This window comes from Schistocerca cancellata, chromosome 2 (assembly GCF_023864275.1).
Source record: "Schistocerca cancellata isolate TAMUIC-IGC-003103 chromosome 2, iqSchCanc2.1, whole genome shotgun sequence".
Lineage (NCBI taxonomy): Eukaryota > Metazoa > Arthropoda > Insecta > Orthoptera > Acrididae > Schistocerca > Schistocerca cancellata.
The window spans coordinates 1105986865-1106009962 of NC_064627.1; the positions used below are offsets into that span (position 1 = coordinate 1105986865).

At 41.2% G+C, this 23098-nt stretch overlaps 1 protein-coding gene across 2 annotated transcripts in view; it reads right to left on the bottom strand.

The window, feature by feature from the left end:
* Positions 1-23098, bottom strand: part of LOC126163122 (adenylyl cyclase 78C-like) — an 812464-nt gene that overhangs the window by 146557 nt on the left and 642809 nt on the right. For both annotated transcript variants that reach the window (XM_049920046.1, XM_049920045.1), the window contains exon 6: positions 5669-5818. In XM_049920046.1, the coding sequence (XP_049776003.1) occupies positions 5669-5818 (150 nt within the window). The remainder of the gene's footprint in view (positions 1-5668; positions 5819-23098) is intronic.

Sequence of the window (23098 nt, forward strand, 5' to 3'; positions counted from 1 at the left end):
TATGCTCATGTGCTACATCACTTGTTGCTTTGACTCTATTTGTTCTACCGAAGTGGATTTAATGTTTTTTCTTTTCAAAATTTAGGGAGAGACCATTTTCAGGGAGGTGCTTAATAATTCTTTGCGAAATATCATTTACCAACACTTCTGTTGCTTTCTCTATAATACGCTTTATTATAACACTAGTATTGTCTGTAAAAAGTACCAATTTTGCTTGTTGAATGTTAAGTGGAAGGTCATTCACATACATAAGGAATAGGAGATGACCCAAAATTGAGCTATGTGGATTCCCTTTGCGGTTTTTCTCCAGTTACTAAAATTTTCTACCTTTCCGATATTCTGTGAATTATGCAGTACAACCTTTTGTATTCTCTTTGTCAAGTATGATTCATATCAGCTATGAGTAAAGCCATCAGTTCCATAAAACTTGAGCTTTTCTAGGACAGAGGACAAAAAATACCAGCTGACGATATATTACTATTTAAGGCTTGTACTATCTAATGAGTGAAGGTATAAACAGTTACATGCTAAGTAAGTTGTTTCCGCTTAAGTGTGGGAGTTCAAGCAGCATGGAATGACGCACACGTAACTGTTTTCCAATCTCTTTTCGACTCTATGTCCAGCTGTGTTAGAGTCTATGCGGCTACCAGAGGTGACAACTCTACATATTAAATTTTGGAATCTTTATGCCCCAAATCACGTACAAATTAAGTCAAATATTGTTCCTATTATACTGTACACGTTTGGTAAATGGAATTTCGTTATTTGCTATACGTCAAGGTGTTGTAGTTTTAACGGCCAAGAGCCATGTATTTCGCAGTGGATCTGGTTTTTGTGGCAAGCAAGTGGCAGACGTCCAGTATTCTTGAAGCGAATTCTCTCTGCGCGTCTGCGTACTGGAATAACGACCGGCCGTTAATAAGCAAGCGTGTGTTGCGCAGGAAATTGAGTGTCGGTTTCTTGGAGGTTCCCAGAAGCACGACTGCAGTTCGTTCCCCCAAACGCCACGAGTCTGCGAGCGGAACTGGCGTATCTTCTCAGGAAATGGAACCAAGCGGCGAGAGTATTTGCGTCGACATTCGCTGCTTCGTATTCATCGTGCCTTCGGCAGGCATTGACATGCCAAACACGCTGTAACGGAGTGGCATATTTTATCTGTTGCACAGTGTGCTTCCCACCACGCACAGAGTAACATTTTCCTGATCTAGAGGAGCTATACCCCTTCACTGATACGTACGATGTGGCGTCCAAAAGTACCCAAGTTGTTGTTGTGGTCTTTAGTGTGAAGACTGGTTTGATGCAGCTCTCCATGCCATCTATCCTATGCAAGCCTCTTCATCTCTGAATAACTAAGCCAACCTACATCCTTATATGCTTACTGTATTCATCTCTTGGTCTCCCTCTACGATTTTTTCCTTCCACACTTTCCTCCAGAACTAAACTGGTGATCCACCGATGCCTCTGAGTGTTTCCTATCAACCGATCGCTTTTTCTAGTCAAGTTGTGCCACAAACTTCTTGTCTCTCTGATCCTATTCACTGCCTCCTCATTACTTACTTGATCTATCCACCTAATCTTCTGTGCACGGTGGGAAGCGCTCTCGCGACATATAAAATATGCCCTAGGTTACAGCGTGTTCGGCGTGTAAATGCCTACCGAAGGCACTATGAATGCGAAGCAGCGAATGTGCAACACAAATACTCTCACGATTTGGTTCCCGAGAGGCAGTAATTAAAACTGTTACGTCTTAAGTAGATCTTATTCTTGTGCATCATATCCAAAGTTGTCCTACTGGGAGGGAATTCACCCTATCGCAACGTTTCTGTCAATTTTTGAAACACATGTAGGAAGTCTGTCTTTGCTAGAGTGCTTATTACCCTCCACTATTCCGCTTGAATTTCTTCCATTTCAATTAGACTTCTCTCCTGAAACACCATTTCCAAATGTAAGGTTTTCAAATGTTTTCTGCCATTGTAAATAATTCACCTTTACCCTGCTCGAACAAAGATGAATGAGCGCAGCGCACGAGTAGTAAATAAGATCCATGATTCTGTGTTTAAGTTGTCTGTGGTTCGTTTGCTCGCCGGTCTGTTGTGCAGCACTGGGGCTTTCTTATTTGAGGCGTAGTAGCGAGCAGTTGAGTCTTTTAGAGAATGTCACGCTACGAATATGGGGGTGAGTTAATCATCCACTTAGACCTAGTGCTGAGGAGAGATGAATTGGTTGTACGGCTGGAAACCAGCGTACACAGGTCTCTGGGCACGCCGGAGCAGTCCCGGTTTCCGGCTGGGTAACCAGTATGGGCGAATCCAGGTACAAAGATTAGCAGTGTCACTGGAAACGGGTAAGCCCGTGTAGGGAACTAGGGATACTAACTACTGCTTCCCAATATATTTATTCTTTAATGAACTTTGTCATTAAAGTATATCACTTTTTCAAACCAACAGCTCAATTCATGGAATAAATACTAGAAATAAGAATAATCTTCACAAGGATTTAAAATCACTTACTCTTGTACAAAAAGGTGTGCATTATTCAGGAACACACATTTTCAATAACTTGCCAACAGCCGTAAAAAGTTTAACAACCAATGAAATTCAGTAGAACCAATTGGTTTGTGCGTGTGTAATATATAGAAGTACAATCTAACTTTTGCACCATTTCAGTGCAGTAATGTGTTCATTGTAAATAAGAATTATAGTAATTCTATTACATGTTTATTACCTTATAAATAAAAAAAAATCTTTTTTATTTTAAATTCAGTGCATTAGTGTTTGTAAAATGAATCTTTCATATACTGTTTCATTAAAAAAATGACGATCATTCCACTTGGGACCTGTGGAATGGTACATTAGCTTATTTGTTTGAGTTGTAAATATTTGTCATGTACACTCCTGGAAATGGAAAAAAGAACACATTGACACCGGTGTGTCAGACCAACTACACTTGCTCCGGACACTGCGAGAGGGCTGTACAAGCAATGATCACACGCACGGCACAGCGGACACACCAGGAACCGCGGTGTTGGCCGTCGAATGGCGCTAGCTGCGCAGCATTTGTGCACCGCCGCCGTCAGTGTCAGCCAGTTTGCCGTGGCATACGGAGCTCCATCGCAGTCTTTAACACTGGTAGCATGCCGCGACAGCGTGGACGTGAACCGTATGTGCAGTTGACGGACTTTGAGCGAGGGCGTATAGTGGGCATGCGGGAGGCCGGGTGGACGTACCGCCGAATTGCTCAACACGTGGGGCGTGAGGTCTCCACAGTACATCGATGTTGTCGCCAGTGGTCGGCGGAAGGTGCACGTGCCCGTCGACCTGGAACCGGACCGCAGCGACGCACGGATGCACGCCAAGACCGTAGGATCCTACGCAGTGCCGTAGGGGACCGCACCGCCACTTCCCAGCAAATTAGGGACACTGTTGCTCCTGGGGTATCGGCGAGGACCATTCGCAACCGTCTCCATGAAGCTGGGCTACGGTCCCGCACACCGTTAGGCCGTCTTCCGCTCACGCCCCAACATCGTACAGCCCGCCTCCAGTGGTGTCGCGACAGGCGTGAATGGAGGGACGAATGGAGACGTGTCGTCTTCAGCGATGAGAGTCGCTTCTGCCTTGGTGCCAATGATGGTCGTATGCGTGTTTGGCGCCGTGCAGGTGAGCGCCACAATCAGGACTGCATACGACCGAGGCACACAGGGCCAACACCCGGCATCATGGTGTGGGGAGCGATCTCCTACACTGGCCGTACACCGCTGGTGATCGTCGAGGGGACACTGAATAGTGCACGGTACATCCAAACCGTCATCGAACCCATCGTTCCATCGTTCTACCATTCCTAGACCGGCAAGGGAACTTGCTGTTCCAACAAGACAATGCACGTCCGCATGTATCCCGTGCCACCCAACGTGCTCTAGAAGGTGTAAGTCAACTACCCTGGCCAGCAAGATCTCCGGATCTGTCCCCCATTGAGCATGTTTGGGACTGGATGAAGCGTCGTCTCACGCGGTCTGCACGTCCAGCACGAACGCTGGTCCAACTGAGGCGCCAGGTGGAAATGGCATGGCAAGCCGTTCCACAGGACTACATCCAGCATCTCTACGATCGTCTCCATGGGAGAATAGCAGCCTGCATTGCTGCGAAAGGTGGATATACACTGTACTAGTGCCGACATTGTGCATGCTCTGTTGCCTGTGTCTATGTGCCTGTGGTTCTGTCAGTGTGATCATGTGATGTATCTGACCCCAGGAATGTGTCAATAAAGTTTCCTCTTCCTGGGACAATGAATTCACGGTGTTCTTATTTCAATTTCCAGGAGTGTATTATTGTTTTTCTGATATGTTCTACATCCTGGAGGACCTCCTCACTACGGATCAATTGGAATGAAAGTAAATCTAATCTAAATCCCATCGCTTGGAATTTGGACGACTGTCGCTCGCATGGTCTTCGTGCAGGAGACAATCTCCAAGAATTGTCGGAGTGTCAGACGAGCTGAAATATGGCTTCTTACGGCTCTCTGAGGCTCTATAATAATTTACAACCAAATAGTAATGCAAATACATCGGCCATCCCAGAAAAATTAGGTACATCCAGTGACACAACAATATTTCAAAGTCTTTAAAACTACAGAAGTTAATATTTCACAGTGAATAAACATTTACACAATGAACCTCTAAATCAACAACTTTTAAATCCTTCTTGTGATTTCAGCATACGATATCTCAGATGATAGAATTACACTATAGCTGTTATCCCTGAAAGCGTATCTGTACGTATCTGTACCTATTTTATTTACTGATTTACGACTTCTTTTATATCTTTTTCATTATACAAATTTTTGTGAGAACATGGTATTTCCTACATTTACAGAGCAAATGAACACAGCATCAACTGCTCACAATGTCATACTTGTGTAGTTATTTAATGAACAGTTTACTATTTTGGCAGTTACGTTTATTTAAATGATGACTGCAGATGCTATTAAAAATCTGTGCTTATGTAAAAGTGGTCTGTCGCATGTGTTAACGGACGCCACAACTGGAAAGAGAACCAAAAGACGCGCCTGTCAAGAATGTACAAATAATTGTTTAAATAATATTTAACGACAATCATTTATTGTGAGCACACTTGTGCAGGAATGCTGGCTTAATTATTTATGAACCAACTATGCTTACAAGTATTGTGAATAATCTGATGGTAACCGAATTTTTATTATATTTCTTTATTTAAATATTGTTGTAAGATACTGATTTAGTCCGGAAGTGGTCATGTTGAGTCAAGTCACGTCTGTAGAGATTAAGCAAAGTGGCTTCCAAAATTTTCTCTTCGTAGCAGTTTGCACTTGTCTCGTGATCGGGAGTGTTGACGTGATACAATGTATCTAATGAGAAATTTTATATTATTGACATAACACTGCCTTTCAAAATGACGGAAAGTCGAAATACGTAAGGTTGCTGGAAAAATAAAGAGTGTGGTCAAGACTTAAGAGAGGTTATCAAAAGTGCTTCCAAATGGCCGCGTCGTCTCACCGCATCTTCATCCAAATTGCAGCTTCTAGAAATGTATGAGAATACCTACACCTCAAACATTATTACTGTTCTCCACGTTCTCCTGGGTACAAACATTTGATAGGCTAAACGTACGCCATTCAGATACGTGCGCTCTCTTACCTGTGAATCCTTTGATGTCAGCAAAGAGGATGCTCACGTCTTCATATCGATGGATGTAGATCTTATGGAACTGATTTGGCACGAAAGACCCTTTCTCCTCTTCTTTGGAGATGTCTCTGATCATCTCCTTCGCTACGAAATCCGGTAGCACTGAAAAAGTTTAAAAACAATGCTCAGCGTAAATATATTATTATGGACGACAGGTGTGCGAAATAAGATTTTATTCTCAACCATTATATCTATCTGTTACGAAATTGCACTGGGAAAGAGATAATTGTTAACAATTTTTATCATAAAACAAGTCAGCGGAATTAAAATGGTAAAAGAAATGTCATTTATTCATCTGTACAGCTGACGGCTTGTAGATGATATTATGTGTTTGGAGGCAAATATAATTCAGTATTGGTTAAAAAGTAGCAATAAAAGTGCCTAAAGCGTGTGTCTTTTTGTCGATGAAGGTATAGCAAACTTCCAATAGTGACATAAGGAAGCATGTACAAGTATTTATTATAACTTACGGAATACAAAAATTTATCTTGAATACCGTTTGAATTGTAATGACACGCCTTCCCCAGCTTCGAACTAAAGTATTCCATCCACAAACCAAGTTTATTTTATGTGCTAGTCCAAGAATACAACATAGGTATCGATAAGTGTTGGTATATTTGTCTTTTATTCAATGGCTTAGGATGATCATTATATTCGAAATATCTCCCATCAGATTCACTTTCACATGTAACGTGAAATGTAAGGTTGAGGTAGTGGCATATGGGGCTGATGCCATTTTGTTTATACTGGGATTGTGTGGAAATGCGCTTTTGAAACATTACGACCGCATCTGTATGAAGGCACTAGATGAACTTGGAATTCCGAAAACATTACTGTTAACGAAAACGGATAGTAAAAAGTAGTAATTCCGGTGGGATACGAAACTTATATTGCTAGATTTAAACCCTTATAGCTTTACAGAAGCTAAAGTGTTTACATATAAGCAGTCCACAAATTCACATCTCCTTGGATGGATACGGAGGTATGTATTTGAGCTGGCGATAGGGAAGGAAAGAAAGTGGGAACATTGGAACATGGCGAGATTCTTAGTGTGACGATGCACCGACAGATTGAATTTCTGTTAGCGCACCGAAAGTCAGATAATCACACAGCATTTTTGAGCCTGATGTAATATACCACCCACGTCTTTTCAAAACCTGCCTTAAACAGAAGAATGTTATGAAATTTAATAGAAAACATAAGAACTCGTTGAAAAGTTTTATAAAACAAATGAAATAAAAACAAAAAAACATACTTAATTCCCCTAACATAAATATATGGGCCGCACTCCACCCTCGCCAACGTATAAAGCTGTCGCAAACTGCGGGCTTCTTTTGTAATCGATCGAAACAGACATATAAGAGTATGTCTTTGCATCTGTATCGATACGCAATAGCTGTGTACAGAGACTGCAATAAGTGTCTTCTCCGGATCGAATCGTATTGGCAGAAACAAGGTCTCATAATCTGTGATGATAGGAAAAGAAAGCAGGTCGAATCATATCTCCAACAGTTTCCACCTTTGTTATCTTCCAATCAAATTGAGGAGCACAAACAGAGGACAATTATTGCCCCAAGCGTCTGTGAACGAATGCGTTGACAGCGTCATAGTTAGTCAGATATAATCAGTGATTTTGTGCCAGTATAGGCCCGATATTTTCTGAAGTTTGTTGAAAATCGATTGTTGTAATTGCTTGTATACGGCGCTCAACATGATGGTTATCACCGCCCTTAGAAATTCGTTATGAGACAGATGTAATTAAACTTTATAAAGTACACTAAAAGCTAGATCAGATCACATTTGCTTTTCTCCACTCTTTATCAAATTATCACACTTAGTCGTACTTCAGTGCACAAAAGCGACAACTGTTATTACTTTCGGTGACTTAGGTCTCTTATTGAAATACGACTATCAAATAAAAAAGACACGACGCAGCGGGTCCCGAAATGGTGTTTATCTGATCACTTATAGAGTAACTGGAAAAGCCATGCATCCTTTGCATACACTAAAATCTCTTGCATTTAGTTTACGTAGAAGGTTACACACAATACAAAATCATGAACCCTGTGCCTCAGCCTTCTCATGGTAATTTAAAACTGTCAGGTCTGTTAATAAACCGTCTTCTACTCTCCTGACATAATACAAAATATACTCTGTTAAAATGTGACGAACTGTAACCAGTACACTACAAGTATCACAAAGCCTCTAGCCTCCTCGTTTGAGAAGGAAGCCTTGCGTCATGTGATCGTGTCTTACTCGAAAACATGCTAAGCAAACGTCATACGTTTAGCTAGCCGAAAGGAGATGGCACCACGGCCTGATAGTCCCTTTTTTTATGTCTCAATTTGTCATCAATCGCGTTTAGCGACTCTTCCTCCGAAGGACGTACTACTGACCTTCGCAGCAATGACATTATATCATGCAGTGGGACAGCACGCTGACTAGGGTGCATGTATGTCGGCTACCTCATTCCCGCGTGTCCCGGTACTCGAACTGAATGACGCTTCCTTACCCTGTCTACACAACTGGAGAAGGGCGCCCTGGACATTCTGGACTGTTTTATCCGCTGGGTACACATGCTAGATAGCCTGCAAAGAACTGACGGGATCGGTACAGTTCAAGAATGTCAGCCCCAGTTCACGTCTAACCTAAGAATCGCACACACATTACACTCACTGGGAAGACGCATTGTGTTGATGATCGACCAGAACATGCTACATTATCAACTTTTATTGTCCCGAAAGCTTATAAAAAGTTAAAGATTTTCTAACGGTATCCATTTTATACATCAGCATCTACATCAGGGTTTGGACCTTTTGGTCCATTCCATCTTTTTCAAAATTTGTCAGTCCATCTCTAGATTGGTATTCCTAAGGCTGTTTTGCCCCTTTGTTCACATCATTTTACTGTTTTAGTGTTTCTTACGTCTGGCTAACGATTTATGTGTTCTTTTCATCTTAATTGTAACAGTTTTACTATATCCGTTATGATTTGCGTACTCATTTCAGCTCTAATGTCGTCATTTTTTTTTGATCAAAATATGTCCAACAGGTGTTTGAGGAAGTTCGTTTCACAAGTTTCTACTCTCTTTTCATTTCACATTTTAAAGGTCCAGATTTCAGATCCATAGAGCAGTGCAGAATTTCAGTAATCTCTGAAGTCTTTCTTTTCCAAAGTTCTGCGTTTTACTCCACAGAAATAGTTGAACAGGTCTGACTTATTTAGCATTGCATTATTTTCCCCATACGTAATACCCCACTCTAAATATTTAATTATATTAGGCCGGCCGAAGTGGCCGTGCGGTTAAAGGCGCTGCAGTCTGGAACCGCAAGGCCGCTACGGTCGCAGGTTCGAATCCTGCCTGGGGCATGGATGTTTGTGATGTCCTTAGGTTAGTTAGGTTTAACTAGTTCTAAGTTCTAGGGGACTAATGACCTCAGCAGTTGAGTCCCATAGTGCTCAGAGCCATTTGAACCATTTTTTTAATTATATTAACTTCCCCTATGTTATGTTTATCAATTTCGATCACAAATAAAAAGTCTTGGCTTCTGGTGTAAGACACCAGAGTATTCAGAGGTCCAGATGTGTCTGCAAACACTTTCTTGTCACTCTCAGAAGTAAAACTACTTAAAAGAGGGAAGGTAGCTTCTAAACAGAAACAAAATAAAACTAAAACCACATTTAGAGTACATTTACTCCAAGAAGAGAGCATCCGCTTACTGTACCAGAAAGGGCTTGAAGATTACATAATTTTACATTTAAAATTGGATAACATAATAAAGGAAGCACAAACTAACGAAGCAACAGAAGCACCTGGCACAAAACAGACAAGTTTTTTCAAAAGGCGTCTGCAGTACTGGGATGATTAAATAGTTAGTCTAATTGAAGACGAGAAATAGACCAACTTAAAATTTTTAAAATCCCCAGGTGACAATGTCTGATATTAGGTTATAAAAGAAAATCGGCTCTAGTAAACAGAAGTCAGGCAATTAATAAACTATAGTTGGGAAACAATATCACAGATATTGTACACAGTGTAAGAGGAAGACAAGACAAAGCATGCAACATAACGAAGCATTTAAACGAATAAGATAAGGACAACCTAGAAATAAACACAGTATCTAAAACATAGAAATAAACAAAAATTTGAAACTAATTGGTTGTAAAATACTACAAAACACTCTGGGCAGATGTGCAATACATCATATTAGATCTGACTGAAGCAGATAGTAATGGGGACATAATAACGATGGACAGCCTACAGGATGCAAAAACTTATAGCAAGAGCAGGAAGACTCCAGGACGAGATAAAATCAATTTAGAACTGATAAAATATATATCAAATATAGCAAAAAATAAGAACTCTAGATTTTAAGGTCATTTGCTCACAAAGTGGTTGTAGTCCAGATACGCCCAGTTTATAAGTAAGTAAATAGACATGAATGTTAGAATTACAGCGGTATTAAGCGGCTAAATGTATGTTACAAATTGTATGCTAGAAATTTAATAAAATGACTATCGGCAATCGCTGAAACTACACTATCAGTTGCCCAACATGTTTTGCGCAACAAATAGAAAAACACAGTGAATTCAATATACCAACTTTTCTTGCCTTCATTGACTACGAAAAGGCGTTTGCTAAAGTAAATTGAAACAAGCTGTGAGAAATTTTAAGAAACAGGGACTCATCTCATCTAGTAAGAGCTGTACAGGGTTTATATAGGAATAAAGCAATAAAATGAAAAAGAAAAATAGAGGGCAGCAAACATAACATGGCTGAAATAAAGCAAGGAGTTATACAAGGGTGTTCCCTTTCAACTACTCTTTTTAGTATAAATGTCGACGATGTAAGTAAAATATGCGTACAGACAATAAAACATTTCAGCATCAACAGCGTGGGTAATAGTACATTGCTTTTTTGCTAACGGCTAAGTAATTAGTCAGGGTGAAAATGACCGTCAATAATCTGTTTTAAATTCAAATAAAATAGCCAGTCAATACAACCTGAACATCTTCTTCACGAAGACAACATCAATGGCTTTTTTAGGACACCAGCACATGCGAGTTAATATCCATCCTATAAACTTACGCCTTAACGTATCAATCACCCATGTCAACATTTTGGTTAAAAAAAATTTAATATGTGCATTACTCCATTGTACAGTGAAACATATTTTCGCACGCTGATTCCACGACGTACGTCTGCTATAAAATAATCGCAATACTAGAAGCTTAAATCTAATGCTCTGTCTGCATCGTTACCAAACAGGATCAATGGGAGAGCGTGGAACGTTTTCAAGGGGGGCTAAGAGATTCATAGTATGATGAGAGCGCAAAAGGAATTGAATACAATATCCAATGGTAGCCATCCTTATCAGATGCTATACTGATTTTGCTTTTGATTTATCACCTCTTCTAATTCTCGAATCTTTGCAAAGCGACTGATACTGATATATCTACATCTACATCTACATCCATACTCCGCAAGCCACCTGACGGTGTGTGGCGGAGGGTACCTTGAGTACCTCTATCGGTTCTCCCTTCTATTCCAGTCTCGTATTGTTCGGGGAAAGAAGGATTGTCGGTATGCCTCTGTGTGGGCTCTAATCTCTCTGATTTTATCCTCATGGTCTCTTCGCGAGATATACATAGGAGGGAGCAATATACTGCTTGACTCTTCGGTGAAGGTATGTTCTCGAAACTTTGACAAAAGCCCGTACCGAGCTACTGAGCGTCTCTCATGCAGAGTCTTCCACTGGAGTTTATCTATCATCTCCGTAACGCTTTCGCGATTACTAAATGATCCTGTAACGAAGCGCGCTGCTCTCCGTTGGATCTTCTCTATATCTTCTATCAACCCTATCTGGTACGGATCCCACACTGCTGAGCAGTATTCAAGCAGTGGGCGAACAAGCGTACTGTAACCTACTTCCTTTGTTTTCGGATTGCATTTCCTTAGGATTCTTCCAATGAATCTCAGTCTGGCATCTGCTTTACCGTCGATCAACATTATATGCTCATTCCATTTTAAATCACTCCTAATGCGTACTCCCAGATAATTTATGGTATTAACTGCTTCCAGTTGCTGACCTGCTATTTTGTAGCTAAATGATAAAGAATCTATCTTTCTGTGTATTCGCAGCACATTACACTTGTCTACATTGAGATTGAATTGCCATTCCCTGCACCATGCGTCAATTCGCTGCAGATCCTCCTGCATTTCAGTACAATTTTCCATTGTTACAACCTCTCGATACACCACAGCATCATCTGCAAAAAGCTTCAGTGAACTTCCGATGTCATCCACCAGGTCATTTATGTATATTGTGAATAGCAACGGTCCTATGTCACTCCCCTGCGGCACACCTGAAATCACTCTTACTTCGGAAGACTTCTCTCCAATGAGAATGACATGCTGCGTCCTGTTAGCTAGGAACTCCTCAATCCAATCACACAATTGGTCTGATAGTCCATATGCTCTTCCTTTGTTCATTAAACGACTGTGGGGAACTGTATCGAACGCTTTGCGGAAGTCAAGAAACACGGCATCTACCTGTGAACCCGTGTCTATGGCCCTCTGAGTCTCGTGGACGAATAGCGCGAGCTGGGTTTCAAATGACCGTCTTTTTCGAAACCCGTGCTGATTCCTACAGAGTAGATTTCTAGTCTCCAGAAAAGTCATTATACTCGAACACACAATACGTGTTCCAAAATTCTACAACTGATCGACGTTAGAGATATAGGTCTATAGTTCTGCACATCTGTTCGACGTCCCTTCTTGAAAACGGGGATAACCTGTGCCCTTTTCCAATCCTTTGGAACGCTACGCTCTTCTAGAGACCAGAAAAGTTAAGATGATGGTTTTAATGCTTTAGGTGACCTAGATAGTCTCCCTCCATTTCAGTACCAGGCTCAAAACGTTCATGCAGCCATGTGAAACTAACAAAAAAGTATTTCCTTGGCCTCTTGTGCAACTTCTACATGCTTATCGCTAAAGCATTGACACTTCACGGGAATATCTACACTTCATCATTTTATGTCAGGCCCACGCTGATAATATGTTGTTACCAACAGCCCAAAGAACGACTTTTTGACAGTTTCACATGACTGTATGAATTTTCTGTTTGTTGTACCCAAGTGGAAGGAGATTATGAAGATCAACTAAAGCATTAAAACCATCATCTTAACTTTTCTCATCACCTGTGATGATTTTTTCCAGAAAAAATTGTCCTCGATTTGTGTTCAAATCAAGTCGCTGAAGGCGTCTATGCATCGTTGTTTTTGTTTGGGAGTCAAGATGTGCAGGACGAACTCTGCACACTTTTCTACTCAAAACCTTCTGGAGAACGTCTTGAACACTTGATTTACAGATGATCAGTTCGTTGCGTCACTGCGATTTGTGACGTTGAGACACTATAGTCGCACGTCCCTTAATTAACACTGCGTGCGTTAATTCTTATTAATTGACTGGTCGAATGCACACCTGTTGTTTACAGTTATTACTTCATGCTGCCACCGTAAATACTGTGCTGTCGTCGCTTATACGCCATTCTCGGAACTTTCTGGATGGACGGTGGAGGATCAGGAGTTGTTATTGTTGTGGTCTTCAGTCCTGAGATTGGTTTGATGCAGCTCTCCATGCTACCCTATCCTGTGCAAGCTTCTCCATCTCCCAGTACTTACTGCAACCCACATCCTTCTGAATCTGCTTAGTGTATTCATCTCTTGGTCTCCCTCTATGATTTTTGCCCTCTACGCTGCCCTCCAATGCTAAATTTGTGATCCCTTGATGCCTCAGAACATGTCCTACTAACCGGTCCCTTCTTTTTGTCAAGTTGTGCCACATACTCCTCTTCTCCCCAATTCTATTCAATACTTCATCATTAGTTATGTGATCTACCCTTCTAATCTTCAGCATTCTTCTGTAGCACCACATTTCGAAAGCTTCTATTCTATTCTTGTCCAAACTATTTATCGTCCATGTTTCACTTCCATACATGGCTACACTCCATACAGATACTTTCAGAAACGACTTCCTGACACTTAAATCTATACTCGATGTTAACAAATTTCTCTTCTTCAGAAACGCTTTCCTTGCCATTGTCAGTCTACATTTTATATCCTCTCTACTTCGACCATCATCAGTTATTTTACTCCCCAAATAGCAAAACTCCTTTACTACTTTAAGTGTTTCATTTCCTAATCTAATTCCCGCAGCATCACCCGACTTAATTCGACTACATTCCATTATCCTCGTTTTGCTTTTGTTGATGTTCATCTCATATCCTCCTCTCAAGACACTGTCCATTCCGTTCAACTGCTCTTCCAAGTCCTTTGTTGTCTCTGATAGAATTACAATGTCATCGGCGAACCTCAAAGTTTTTATTTCTTCTCCATGTATTTTAATACCTACTTCGAATTTTTCTTTTGTTTCCTTTACTGCTTGCTCAATATACAGGTTGAGTAACATCGAGGAGAGGCTACAACTCTGTCTCACTACCTTCCCAATCACTGCTTCCCTTTCATGCCCCTCGACTCTTATAACTGCCATCTGGTTTCTGTACAAATTGTAAGTAGCCTTTCGCTCCCTGTATTGTACCCCTGCCACCTTTAGAATTTGAAAGAGAGTATTCCAGTGAACATTGTCAAAAGCTTTCTCTAAGTCCACAAATGCTAGAAACGTAGGTTTGCCTTTCCTTAATCTTTCTTCTAAGGTAAGCCGTAAGATCAGTATTGCCTCACGTGTTCCAATATTTCTACGGAATCCAAACTGATCTTCCCAGAGGTCAGCTTCTACCAGTTTTTCCATTCGACTGTAAAGAATGCGCCTTAGTAATTTGCAGCTGTGACTTATTAAACTGATAGTTCGGTAATTTTCACATCTGTCAACACCTCCTTTCTTTGGGATTGGAATTATTATATTCTTCTTGAAGTCTGAGGGTATTTCGCCTGTCTCATACATCTTGCTGACCAGATGATAGAGTTTTGTCAGGACTGGCTCTCAGGGTCAGGAACAGGAGTACAAGCCTTTTTTCTTTCTTTTAGGCGAGGCGAGACGTTTTCCGTGCCAGTTAGGGTAACGACGGTGACCCAGTTAGCTTTGCGTCAACACCTGTTGGCGGCCGACGAGCCTTTTGTAGCTGGGCCGAAGTCCGCCGGTGGTAAGTGAGGCAGCGCGTGACAGGGCCGCCTCCCGGGAGGATTCCCCGCCGTCCGCACGGCCTCGTTGCCAGCGACAAATGGGCGTCCCCGAGGCAGCCATGTGGGTCAATGGCGACATTGTGGCCGACAAAGGGGTCCCACTGCCGGACACGGGCAACTGTACTGCTGAGGTCTGCCTCCAGAAGCGCAGGATACTGCTGTGTGTAGTGGGGCTGCCGACTGGGAGCGAGCCCCTTAGGGATCAATTCTGGTGCCTCTGATGTTGTTGCTCGAGCTTCAAATACACCGAAAAAAAACTGGAAGATACAAACTAATAGTTATTTTTGCAATAACCTGTAAATAATAAAGACAGCAAAATCACGTGGCAGTGTGCAGTGAGGCTGCAGAATGGGTTCGAGTCTCCTGAGGATCAATTTTGGGTCCTCTGCCACTGTTACCGGAGATTCAAATATTACAAAGCATCCCTTCTCTTTAATTTTGACAGAAACAGTAAGTGGAAAATCAAAAGTACGAAAGATGTAATATATTAATGAATGTTTAGCTTTACAGGGCTCTAGACCTAATCAATAAAGCGAAAGCAAGCTACGAAACCATTAACCTTGCACGGATTGTGAAAGAAAAAGGGATAAAAATGAGTTGTTGTCCACGGAGAATAAGCGACTGTCTAATTATTTTTTGTTTTCATGCCACAACAATCACAAAAACATTTCAGAATACAGTTACTGGTTGCTACAAGCAAGTGATCCTAATCATATTGGATAAACGCACACGCTGGAACCGTTGGTGGAAGATTTCCGTTGCGTTCTCAGTATTTATATATGTCCGACCAAAAAGTTCTGAGACTGATTTTGTTCGCGACGTATAAATGACTGTAGAGCAAAAATAGCTGTGGCAGCTTGAACTAATAACTTTAAACGATGGACGTGCACACGACCAATAAGCTGCCAGCAGGCTGTGTTAAGTAGTGGACGTGCGGCCATAATGTGCCAGCGTTGTTGTGTCGCAAATCACAATAGAGTAACACCTCTAAATCAAGCGTTCAGAAAACTCTCCAGTTTCTTTTGAAGAAGAGAGAAGCGTGCGTGAAGTTCGACTTGCACACCTTGACTATCGTACAAAAACGACCATCTGTGGACGCTTGTTGAGACTTGATTGAAACGCGTTCTGCAGACAATTCTTTTCTGCAAAAAATCACAACAGACGAGACTTGGTGCTATTAATATGAACCTACCACAAGACAACAAACTGCAGAAATTCACATAAAGGGTCCGCACTTTGACGACATAACCGGCAATCCGTCCAATGTGATGCGTGAGCTGAACAACATCCTACAGATGGAGTTTACTATTTCACATGGTTTTGTGAACATAAATGCCGTAGGAAAAGCTAGGGTCACCGGTAGTATTGGTGGCATTGGTAGGGAAAGATAAATGAATATGTGAAAGAAAAAGTGGGAGGCGGCGATTTCTTTGTTTAATGTTTATTTGTTTTGCACATAATTATAATCATACATTTAGTGTCAGTCTACTGTGTATGCTATAGCCTTACAAAACATAAATTGCATTTTACAAAAAACTAAAATTTGTTGATTGCGTAACATCTACGCTTTATGTAGCCAAAGCAGTTACTTTTGTTGTTGGTACAATTTACATGCATAACTATAAAAATTTATAGTACTATTGTCGTTTTTTGTATTCAATACAACTTTCTACATCATGACCAAAGGCAAGAGTTTCCTGTTATTATTGACAAGTGTGAAGTTGTGTATAAATAACAGAAACATGTTTACCTAAGCTCAATGAAGCACTGATGTGACTTTTGGTACATTTTTGTTTTGCGTTCTTTTTTAATTTTACCTTTTTCTTAGGAAATTGCATTTTTAGCTCTGTATTATTATTTTTATTTTTACTGCAACATGCTTCTGTTTCACATTACAATTCAAAAATTTTCGAATAAAACCTGAATTAAATATTGAACTTTCAATTTTTGTAGAAATATTCTTTATTCTTAAGTAACACACAGGAGGATAACTATGTACAAAAAGTGTTCCATAGGTTACATGTCCCTTTCTATATCTTCACTCAGTATCTAGAAGGCTCACCGCTTCCCATTTCTAGCGGCATCTAGCAAGACACTGATCCCACATGCAGACAAAGCGATCGAAACGAGATAACGCCTGACAGGTATGCAATACACCTAACGTACAGGTAACGTGCCTACAGCCTTAACTGACCAAAGCTACCAGGAAAACTACCGCAGTCTGCATTTACTTTTGATAGTCTACAGAAGCTACCGTAGTTCTACACCTATAGTTCTACTCAAGTGGGGAAGACTGTACAGGACACCTGAAACTTTCTGGACTGACGGGGTACAATGGCACGTCGCTTATCAAGCCCTCATTAAATGGGATCTCTGATTCATTCGCATGTTTTTTCTACTACTGTATTCGTTGCTGTAATAACAGGGACAATCTACGAAGATAACCATTACATTTTAATTTAGCCAACCGCCATAGATAGATCCTGACAAGGTATCAGTGAGTTGTCACTGAGCTGTGCAGTGCTTTATTGCCTCCGTTTGCTGTGACTGTAGAATGACATCTAAGAGAAAGATGGTAGTGGTGTTCATGAACCAAAATTAGAAATGCTGCATAGCTTAGATGAAGAAGACCTATTGAAACATATTGCTGCTGAATTAAGTGTTCAAGGTTCGAGGATGTTAAGACTACAGTGTTACAGACATAAGTGACTGGCTGCAAAGTGACAATGATGATGCCTACAGTATAATTTCAGAAGACGAAATTATCGTCGTTGTATGCCAGCAGAGAGTAGCCGTAGTGATGATAGATTAGCAATATTCGTTTAGTATAGATTTTTATCGCTATTCTGAACTTTTGTTTCCCTCCATGCATTTCCTCTTCGACAATCTTGAAGGTTTTCGTCTTCGTCTGCAATTACGTGTGGTAAGTTGTGGGTTTCTTATTTCTTCCTTTTATTATTAAGTGTAAATTTATGATTGCTTCCGCAGTATCTATATTTGTTTCGCGATACAAGTTCATCATTCTCAGCGTCTTCCATATTTCTGCCATTCCCTCTGTACTTTCTGTATAGTTGTCTATGTTTGTTATAAACTGAATATGTTGATAACGTCATGAAGAAGCTCTGAGCACTATGTGACTTAACTTCTGAGGTCATCAGGATTCGAACCTGCGACCGTAGCAGTCGCGCGGTTCCAGACTGAAGCGCCTAGAACCGCTCGGCCACTCCGGCCGGCGTCATGAAGAGGATATGTGAAGATACACTTCATCGGGTGTTGCTGCCAGTATGTGGATAAGAAAAGTTATCCACAAATCAATGTTTGTGTTTTGCCGAAATTGCATGTTGCCGCGAGATTCGTGAAGGCGATCACCAGAAATAAACTAAAAAATACCATTGGAATAAACCATTAAATTTCGGACGTGGAACCACTGAATCTTTAGACAGTCATGAATATGTTCACGTGGTCTATTTGGTACTTAATTTAACAGACCGAGCTATAACTATTGCTGTTATTTACTTGACCATCAAGAATGCAATGCTGAGCCTCATTTCTTCTTATTCTGTGTCAGGACGTCCTTTGGAGCCCTACTACAACAAAAATTATCAATCATTTGTGTTAAATGCTGATGCCTTTATCTTTCTGTACATTTCTCATCCACTAACAGTGCTACTGCTTCCAAATTACTCACTCTTGATTTATAAGGAACCTGTCCTATCAACCCATACGAGTTCCATGTAATGCGGATTGGAGAGACTTCCTTGACCAGCTTACTATGTTGGCACAATTTCGTGTCCTATTTTGTTCCATCATATCAGTTTTAACAATTATCGTAGCAAGACACTTCAAATGCTGGACAACGTCAATCTATTTTATTGTATATGTTTACGTCTTAGTTTATTCTAGGGTAAGATTTGACAGTAACTGTTATTGGAAAAACACCTTTTTCACCTCCGCTATTGTCAGTAATAATAAAGAAACTTCCGAAATTTCTGCTACTGTGCCCTTATGTTCTAGCCATTGTTGACGAGAGAACAAGCGTAGCTAAATTAGTCGTCTCGTGGGATGTACGGTAAGGACTAGAAGGCCGCCTCGCTCATGCGGGGAGACAAAATCGGACACGGTAAGGAACTTAAGAGGCTCACCACTTGCCTCAAGTGACTTCTGCGGCTCAAGACTCTAAGCAATTACGCTAAAATTTCCACATTCCCTTACGTAATCGTAATTGCCGACCAATTTTAGCACGCAGACCGTTTACGTAACGCAGGCTTCTCGAAGCCGGAGCTTCGACGTGACTGAACGGTGATGTTACACTTCTGTGAATTACCTAACATCGTCTGTACCCGTTTTTCGAAGTTTGAACAGCGTTTTTTCTTGTTTTTTTTTTCAATCCAATTCTTACACCATGGACTTCTTCATTCTGACATTTAAGCCAAATCTGCGTAATGAGAGAGAGAGAGAGAGAGAGAGAGAGAGAGAGAGAGAGAGAGAAAGATACGAGATGAGTTTGTAAAGCCGTAGTATTGTCTCACTGCGATCATCCACATAGTTTTACATCGGGCTGAGTGAGAGATGTAGCGAATTCACTATTAGAATTTTGTAATGAACAGAAACTCTGTACTGTATTGTTGTTGTTGTGGTCTTCAGTCCTGAGACTGCCTTTAATATGTTCCGTTACACTGTGTAGCATCGTACTGCATCTGCAGCAACAATCTGAGCAGCAGTTGGCACCACAGTGGCATAATGAAGTGTCACAAATCGGGTACTTCAAGGATAGCTCCGAGGCAGATGTCACGTAGTGTGCATTGCACTGACCCAAACCACTGCCATTTGCGACTTCAGCGGCGTCAAGTGAAATCTTGCTGGAGGGCAGGGTGGATGCCTGTTGTGTTTTCCGTTGAAAGCTGATTCTGCCTCGGTGCTAGTGATGGCTGTTTCTTGAGCCCACCTGAGGGCCTGCAACCAACTTGTCTGCAAGGTAGGCACACTGGACCTTGTAACGGAACATATTAAAGGCTTTACTGTACCGAAGTATGCGATACCCTCCAAATTCAACCAGTTTAACGAGTATTTATGAGTATAGAAAAGTTATTGTGTATGTTAACAATGATTGCATAACATGTCTCCATAAACAGTCAACCCATTAAATTATACTGAATAACTGACCCACACAAAAGTTTATATCACTTGATCACTGATACAGCAAATGTCATCATGTAAAAACACTAAGTTCATCTTAAATAATTAATATGAAGTACGAAAAATAGTGGCCAACTTTGGTATTTTAGATCTCCTTAAATAAAAATCACCCAGTGAAACCTATTTGTTCACTAGGAGCGGTTTCACTCAGTATTCACGAAATCAACCCTATTTTAGACGAAAACCAATGTAATTCTTAACAATTCATGTTATTTACTTATTTATGCAAATTAGAGAAGTCAATTGACAAACTTCTAAAAAACGGCCTTTTTGTAACAAAGAATTATTCTGTCAAGTCAACAAATCTGTCTGTCATTTTAATAACATGTTAAATTATGTCACTCGATGCAAATTAATAACTTTTCTGCACAAATTATGATAACAGATGTACATGTGACTTATAAACTATATCTCTTTTTAGTAGTTCTTTGACAATGTTATAAATACGAGCAGCAAGAAGGGTCGAGAGGCAGTCGGAATGTCACTTTGGTAAAGTGTGTTTGTGTGTTATTGTTTGAAATACTAAACACCTTTTTCCAAAGCTGTTTCACAGAGGAAGACCGCACTGCAGTTCCTTCTCTAAATCCTCGCACCAACGAAAAAATGGCTGACATTGAAATAAGTGTCCAAGGAATAGAAAAGCAACTGGAATCACTCAACAGAGGAACGTCCACTGGACCTGACGGGATACCAATTCGATTCTACACAGAGTACGTGAAAGAACTTGCCCCCCTTCTAACAGCCGTGCACCGCAAGTCTCTAGAGGAACGGAAGCTTCCAAATGATTGGAAAAGAGCACAGGTAGTTCCAGTTTTCAAGAAGGGTAGTCGAGCAGATGCGCAAAACTATGGGCCTATACCTCTGACATCGATCTGTTGTAGAATTTTAGAACATGTTTTTTGCTCGCGTATCATGTCATTTCAACCCAGACTCTACTCTGTAGGAATCAAAATGGATTCCGGAAACAGCGATCCTGTGAGACCCAACTCGCTTTATTTGTTCATGAGACCCAGAAAATATTAGATACAGGCTCCCAGGTAGATGCCATCTTCCTTGACTTCCGGAAGGCGTTCGATACAGTTCCGCGCTGTCGCCTGATAAACAAAGTAAGAGGCTACGGAATATCAGACCATCTGTGTGGCTGGATTGAAGAGTTTTTAGCAAACAGAACACAGCATGTTGTTCTCAATGGAGAGACATCTACAGACGTTAAAGTAACCTCTGGCGTGCCACAGGGGAGTGTTATGGGACCATTGCTTTTCACAATATATATAAATGACCTAGTAGATAGTGTCGGAAGTTCCATGCGGCTTTTCGCGGATGATGCTGTAGTATACAGAGTAGTTGCAGCATTAGAAAATTGTAGCGAAATGCAGGAAGATCTGCAGCGGATAGGCACTTGGTGCAGGGAGTGGCAACTGACCCTTAACATAGACAAATGTAATGTATTGCGAATACATAGAAAGAAGGATCCTTTATTGTATGATTATATGATAGCGGAACAAACACTGGTAGCAGTTACTTCTGTAAAATATCTGGGAGTATGCGTGCGGAACGATTTGAAGTGGAATGATCATATAAAATTAATTGTTGGTAAGGCGAGTACGAGGTTGAGATTCATTGGGAGAGTCCTTAGAAAATGTAGTTCATCAACAAAGGAGGTGGCTTACAAAACACTCGTTCGACCTATACTTGAGTATTGCTCATCAGTGTGGGATCCGTACCAGATCGGGTTGACGGAGGAGATAGAGAAGATCCAAAGAAGAGCGGCGCGTTTCGTCACAGGGTTATTTGGTAACCGTGATAGCGTTACGGAGATGTTTAACAAACTCAAGTGGCAGACTCTGCAAGAGAGGCGCTCTGCATCGCGGTGTAGCTTGCTCGCCAGGTTTCGAGAGGGTGCGTTTCTGGATGAGGTATCGAATATATTGCTTCCCCCTACTTATACCTCCCGAGGAGATCACGAATGTAAAATTAGAGAGATTAGAGCGCGCACAGAGGCTTTCAGACAGTCGTTCTTCCCGCGAACCATACGCGACTGGAACAGGAAAGGGAGATAATGACAGTGGCACGTAAAGTGCCCTCCGCCACACACCGTTGGGTGGCTTGCGGAGTATAAATGTAGATGTAGATGTAGATGTAGAGGTGGATAAACAAAGCAAAGAACATGTAAAGGAAGTACTGCTTTGTGTTGTGTCATGGTCTTTGGTGGACAGTGGAATTAAGATGGCCACCAGAGTAATAAATATTTGAAGTTTACATATTTGTTGGTTTCGCTCGTTCTTTATCATCAAAAGCACATAAAAAACACGGGACCTCATGTTTTTAACCCTAGACAACCAGATTTAGAGCCAGCATCAGCATCGAGACACGGCAGCGATCCAGCAAGTAGCAGCAATTACCACAACACAACGCATTTTAATGGCGCCAACCTAACATCAAGTGCTAACAAGCTCCGTAAATGGGAGTGAAATAGTGCGATTATAGCAATTAGCAATATCTACGACTAGGCGACCATTAGAACCTACACCTGGAGTTATGGTCTGGGGTGCTATTTCATGTTACAGCAGGAGTCCTCTCGTGGTTATCTCACGCATTTGTTCGTTAATTTGGCGGTTAGACCTGTTTTGCTGCCGTTCATGAACAATATTCCCAGGGGGTGTTTTCCAACAGGATAACGCTTGCCCTCATATCGCTGTTGTAACTCAACACGCTCAACGGAGTGTCTTAGCTTACTCGATCAGCAGATCTGTCTCCAATCGAGCACACATGGGACATCATCGGACGGCAATTCCAGCGTCATCCACAAACAGCGTTAACTGACCATCCCAGATACCTGGACAATACAATGCATGTACGTTTTCATGCTTGCATTCAAAATCCTGGCTTTTCGCCGGTTATTAATGTACCAGTATTTCACATTTGCAATGGCTTATACCGCACTTGCATTAACCTGTGCTCTTGCAATGATAATCACTTAAATAT